Source organism: Pinus tabuliformis, chromosome 3_2, assembly GCF_031772625.1.
Source record: "Pinus tabuliformis cultivar Carrire ecotype Pingquan chromosome 3_2, CPIR1, whole genome shotgun sequence".
Taxonomy (NCBI): domain Eukaryota; kingdom Viridiplantae; phylum Streptophyta; class Pinopsida; order Pinales; family Pinaceae; genus Pinus; species Pinus tabuliformis.
The window spans coordinates 388,257,837-388,264,148 of NC_142302.1; the positions used below are offsets into that span (position 1 = coordinate 388,257,837).

The following is a 6,312-nucleotide window of genomic DNA, read 5'->3' on the forward strand; positions in this document are numbered from 1 at the left end:
TCTGTTGGAAAATTTTAAAACAGATATCCTGAGTACTATTGGTAATCAGCTTGACACAATAAAACTTAAAAAGAAACAAGAAGATGAGAGGGCTTCCATGGCAATCTTTTGTCCTAAATGTAGAAACAAACATGTTGAGAGAGAGTGTCCCATTAATGTCCTTGAAGTTTGTGGGATTTGTGCTTTAGAACACGCAACCGAGAAGTGTCCATCTCTTCCCGGTTTAAAAGCTATCTATAGGGGTAATGTTGAAACAAACGATTCCTCACCAGCAAGCAAGAAACCCTCTTGGAGAAGCCCAAATCAAAATGTGTTTCAGGATCCAAGCCCCCAAACCTATGGTCAGAACCAACCTTGGAACTCCCATTCTCTTATCCTCCTTGGTTTAATCCTCAATCTCAAAACACTCCTTGGAACCAGTATTGTAGGGGAAATCCTTACGGAAACACTTTCCAAAACCAATCCTACCCTTCATACTCAAATATGCCTAGTACGTCCAATAATCCAAATGTTAAATCTTATCAGCAGGGGTACAACCCGAATTATTATCAACAACCCTCACTGCCTATTCCTCATTTTCACCATATTTTACCTGCACCATCTAACCCATTGCATGCGCAGGAACCACCATCCTACCTTGTTTCCTGCGCAACCCATAGCTAACCCCAATCATAATAAACAACCTCAACCTGTACAAAACATAGAAGCATAGCCTTTTCCTACCTATATGATCACTATTGTCCCAATAAATGAAATTCAATTGCGATCAGGGAAAACAGTCAATAAATGGAAATTTGCTCTCATTATTGAGGAAGATGTCTCTCAAGAACAAACCAAAAATCACACCCAACAAGAAAAACAAAAACAAAAAGAAGAACCGAATGAACCTCCTTACCCAGAAAGATTACTTGTTAAGAAAGAGGAAATTCCAATTGAATATGATTTAGAATTAGAATTAAGGAATGTTTGTATTAAAATTCCATTACTACAAGCCATTAGAGACATTCCTATATACACTAAAATCATTAAAGACCTTTGTATTAAGAAACCGGGAAGGAAAGGAAATAAGAATCAAAATGTGAAAGTCATGAGTGAAATGTCCAGAATGATCTCAGACTTGCCATCAAAATATAGTGACCCAGGAAATCCTATAGTGACTATTGAAATCAATGGAGTACCTTTACCGAATACCCTTGTAGATTTAGGAGCAACAATTAATGCCATGACTTTCAAAACCATGACATCTTTACAATTACAAGGGATCAAACCTACCCCTATTATCTTGGAATTAGCAGATAAATCCATTATCAAACCCATGGGAATCTTAGAAGATATAGTGGTCACCATTGCTTCCTGGCAATATCCCATTGATTTCATTGTCATTTCTCCAAAGAAACCAGGACACCCTGTAGTACTAGGGCACCCTTGGTTAGCCATTGCAGATGCTGTGATAGGGTGCCGAAGTGGAGAAATGGTCATTTCTAATGGATTACATAATCAAACATTGTCAATTTTTCCCCCTGCTCAAACTGTTGTTGAAGTACCATTTTGGTTAGAGAGTCCTTATGGAGATGAGGATTGTATGTTTCCTTTGTTATCATTAGAACAATCTAGAGGACTCCAGGAACAATCAGAATATCATATTTTACGGTGATTTTTATCTAATCTTTTTTTCCACTGGAAAAATCAGTAATTTTCATTAAGATTAGAAAATTACATATAGTAGATGCCATTGGCATTGCTGTGATGTTCATACAAAATTCACCTCACAGGGTGTTGTATCAGAGCACATTACAAAATTGAGCTAGGTACATGTATATGTCTGGCTGTTCTAGCCTATTCGAGTTCACAAAGGATCCATTTACATCCAAAATAATAACCATAGTTATGTACAGTTCCATCATGTCAAAATATACTATCCATTACTGTCAGCTATCGGGACTGTTGTCCCTCTGTTCTCTCTGGTCTATGTATGGCCTGTGGTAGAACCTGTGTTCTTCAGTTCCTTTCTGCTCCACAATTAGCCATTCGCCTCTGGGAAGTATCGAGGCCTCTTTGGATAATTTGTCAGCCTCGCTGTTATGTTCTCTGTAAATGTGTAAACAAGAGAAATGATTAAATGCTGCTTTGAGTGTGAGAGCATCATGTAATATATTGCTGAGTGTGTGTGCATGACATGTAGTGACATTATTGATCCAGTTAACGACCATCATTGAATCCCCAAAAATGTTGAGATTAGAATGCTGATGTGTTAAAGCAAAATGTAATAGATTCCGGATGGCAGAAAGCTCAGCAAAATTATTAGATCCTCTGCCGAAACCCATTTTAACAAGGTATCTGTGATGTTCATTTATGTGCAGCACGAAACCACCTCCACATCCCGTTTGGTTAGCTGCCCCGTCGAAGAAGGCCCACGGGGTCGATTTGTCAATATTGGGCATGGGCTGTATCGACCTGGTTCGAGGTGGAGGAGGGTCGGGTAATTCTTGGTACGCGGCGATGATGGTAGCTTCTATCCGGGTCCAAGATACTGTTTGATCCTCGAAAATAACACGGTTCCGCGCAAGCCAGGTATACCATGTTGCCACGAGGGGGAGATTTAAAAGTTTGGAGCCCGGGTGACTGTGAGTCCATGCAGTCCAAGCACCCGATAGTTCGTCCCCATTCCAATTCCCTGCTATGCCCAATTGAGTGCATATGTTGGTCCATAGGGTGTGAACAGCAGGACAGTGTAGAAAAATGTGATCCGAGGTCTCTGATGCAGCCTTGCAAAATGTACACCAGGAAGGACCATAGATGGATCTGCGGGTAAGATGTTCGCCCGTGGGGACGATACCTTTGAGGGCACACCAGAAAAATAGTCTGGAGTGAGGTGGAGCCTTTAGCTTCCAAATGATATGCCACCACGAAGGTATTGGATCAGGTATTCTGTGAGAGATGAGTGCTCTGTATCCAAACTTTGGTGCATATATACCATGATCCGCCATACACCAAATGAGTTCATCAGGACCTTGTTTGATGCGAATATGGGATTCTGATAATGCAGTAATATAGTCATTCCATTCCTGATGCCATTGCGGGGGGAGATCGAGTTGCTGGGCCGATTTCCAAGCTTGGGAAAATATGTCTGTGCGTAGCTGATCGGCGATATGAGCAAAATTCCGTATGTCTCGATTATGTAGATGTGTAATGAGATCACGGTTGAGGATGTGTCTGCCCCCACTGTTGATCCATGGATCCAGGCCAATCCTGCCCGATGAGCCATCATTAATTCTCCATACAAGATTATCTCGAATGAGGGGAAGGGAATGAATCAAGGCCTTCCAGGTTGATGAGCATCCCTTCGATGACCAAGTTGGTAATCTAGCCCAATCCATAATATTCTGGGGCCATATATATTTGTGATAGGATACATGTGCCCATAGGTTTTGGCTGGTTAATAAGGTCCATCCCATCTTGGCAGCTAGTGCCATAGCGAAATCAGGAAGGTCTTTGAGGCCCCATCCTCCCCATTTTTTGGGCAAAGATATTTTCCTCCAGCTAATCCAAGCAAAGATTCTTTTATCCTGACTCCCATTCCAGAGGTATCGGTTGCACAGCTGCTGAAGTCGTCCTAGGATATTCCTCGGTATCCATGCAAGTGCCATCCAGAATACCGGGGTAGCTTCTAACACAGATTTAATGAGCACCAATCTGCCAGCCCTAGAGAGATATCTGAAGCTCCAGCCTGTAAGTCTTTTTTCCAATTTGGCAACCAACCAGACCCAATCTGCTATCCTTTGACAAGTAGGCTTCAGATTGAACCCCAGGTATTTGAGACCTCTATCCAGAGGGAGGACATTGTAGGGGAATACCTGAAGGGCTAGCCGGGATTCCTGTACAGAAGTGCGAGTGCAAGTGATGGTTGATTTCAACTGATTTGGTAGCATACCTGTAGCAGCAGAGAATAGTTGCAGGATCTTTGAGAAGGTCCGAGAGTCTCGAACACTGCCATCAAGTAGGATGAGAACGTCGTCCACAAAGAGCAGGTGTGTGAGAGCGCATAGGTCGGATATGCGGAGGCCCCCTACATCTCCAGCCCTTTTTGCAGAGTCCATGAGGCGGCTGAGACCTTCCATGACCAAGAGGAAGAGTAGGGGCGATAGGGGACAGCCCTGTCTCAATCCCCTTTCAGAGTGAAAAAAAGGGGAGGCCGAGCCATTAATGAGGATACTGAAGGTAGGGGAGGATATACAGGCCATGATCCAAGAGATGTAGGCGTGAGGAAAACCCAGGTGGATGAGGATCATTTTTATATAGAGCCAGCTGACCCGGTCGAAGGCTTTAGAGAGGTCAATTTTGAGGAGAATGGCTTTTAGATGCCTGGACCAAATGGAGTGTATAGCTTCTTGGGCGAGACCAATGGCCTCGTGGATCTGCCTAGATTCAAGGAAAGCAAATTGTTGTGGGGCAATGGATCTGGAGAGGATAGGTCTAAGACGATTTGCAATGGTCTTAGAAATGATTTTATAGAGGCAGTTGCACAAGGAGATAGGCCTGTAATCATCGAAGGATACCGGGGAATCAGATTTAGGGATAAGAGCAATGAAAGTAGAATTGATGGCATGATAGATGGAGCTCGATGTCCTGCTCTCCTCGACCACCCCCAGCAGATCCTGTCCCAGGACATCATAGAAGGCTAAGTAAAATTCAATGGTCCATCCATCCGGGCCAGGGCTCTTGTCTTTTTTGAACCATTTCAGCACTCCTTCCAGTTCCTCTGCCGAGACCGGGTCATTTAGAGCCTCCACGTCTTCTTCCTCCACAAATCTCGGGAAGTGATTTGCCACATTAATGATATCAGGTAGATTAACTTCCCGAGGACACTTATATAGATCCCTGAAGTGAGTGGTGCCCAGATGAGCGAGCTTGTTAAAAGTATCTGCGATCTCACCATCCGGGGTAGGGAGCTTCCAGATAGTATTTGCTACTTTCCTGCTCTTGGCAAAACTATGAAAGAACTTTGAGTTTTCATCCCCAGCTTGAATCCATAATGCCCTACTCCTCAGTCTAATGGATTCCTCTCTCTCTTTGAGGATTTTTACTTTTTGATTCTCCAATTCAATTAGCCTGCATTTATCTGCTGCTGTTATGAACCCCAGCCCTCTTTCGTCGGTGAGAGAGCTTAATTCAGCTTCAATATGGGTAAGCTGGGCCGAGTCTCGGTCCTGTTTCTCCTTTGCCCAAACAATTGATAAATGTTTTATTTCAGAGAGATTCCTGCAGAACCCTTTAGCGAGAGATTCTGTGTCATTGATAGGGTGAGAGGACCAGTAATTCGATATCATCTTGACATATGATGGATCCTTCAGCCAGGTATGATTAAATTTGAAAGGTGCCTTGGGTTTCTTGAAAGGACTCTGAATCTCCAGTTATATTGGAGTGTGATCCGACAATCCCCCCGAGCCAACCCATTGTCTGTAGAGTTGCAAGCGCTGTTGGAGAGTCTCCTTCATAAGGAATCTGTCAAGTCTGCGGGCAAGTGCAGCATCCCCAACCCTCCGATTCCTCCATGTAGGAAGAAGTCGCTGCATGGGGATATCCATAAAATTTGTTTGCTCAAGCAGATTGTTCATATAGTCGGTAATGGGGTCAAATTGTGTTGCCGAGCCCCATGACTCCCTGAAACCCAGAGAGAAATTAAGGTCTCCTCCAATAACAACCCGGTCTTCATTCATCATAGAGAGATGTAGTAGATGCTGCCAGAACGATTCTCTCTGGGAGCAGGGAGCATAAACATTGACCACTCTGAGGTTCATACCAAGTTCAGCAGAGAATATGTCAAGCCCTAAAAACCCCGCTCCTCCCCAAGTCGAGTCCACCTTAATGGATCGAGGGTTGATACCAATGGCCAGACCTCCAGATCGGCCAACGGCATCAATGGCAGAGTAGATCCAGCCTGGGGTCAAGGCTTGCATGGCCCGAGTAATCTGATCTGCAGTACAGAGGGTCTCTTGGAGCATGATGATATCGATAGGATCAGATTCAATGAGCCGCTTCATGGCTAGTTTCTTGGAGGAACTAGCCAGTCCTCTGCAGTTGAAGGATAGGCACTTCATGGGGGAACACCTCTCGGGGTGTGTCCTGCTCTAAGGACCCCGTCAATGGTCGATTGCCGGCCAGAAACAACCTCTGCCCCGGCTTGTTTAATAGCCTTTGAGAGATGGGATTTTCTCCCTCTGGTGTTCAAGGATCCCCCCTCAGGTATCGCAATGCCCAAACCCAAATGTCTGACAGAAGGCTCTTTGGCAAGAGTCCTTGACCGGAGAAAAT

The 6,312-nt window shown here is 44.2% G+C and overlaps 1 protein-coding gene across 1 annotated transcript; it reads right to left on the reverse strand.

Annotated features, from left to right (window-relative positions):
• Nucleotides 1-1,928: 1,928 nt before the first annotated feature.
• Nucleotides 1,929-5,327, reverse strand: LOC149181036 (uncharacterized). The gene is made up of 2 exons (XM_089414069.1): nucleotides 4,746-5,327; nucleotides 1,929-4,655 (listed from the first exon to the last, which is right to left on the reverse strand). The coding sequence occupies exons 1-2, from the start codon at nucleotides 5,325-5,327 to the stop codon at nucleotides 1,929-1,931; spliced, it is 3,309 nt and encodes a 1,102-aa protein (XP_089270195.1).
• Between the last annotated feature and the right edge of the window lie 985 nt (nucleotides 5,328-6,312).

What these genes read in the sequence shown, in the direction of transcription:
- LOC149181036 (XM_089414069.1), bottom strand. Translation starts at nt 5,327, where the DNA reads ATGATATCGAATTACTGGTCCTCTCACCCTATCAATGACACAGAATCT. An exon ending in CGGCAGAGGAACTGGAAGGA is followed by an intron (nt 4,656 to 4,745) that starts GTGCTGAAATGG and finishes GTCCTGGGACAG; the next exon opens with GATCTGCTGGGGGTGGTCGA.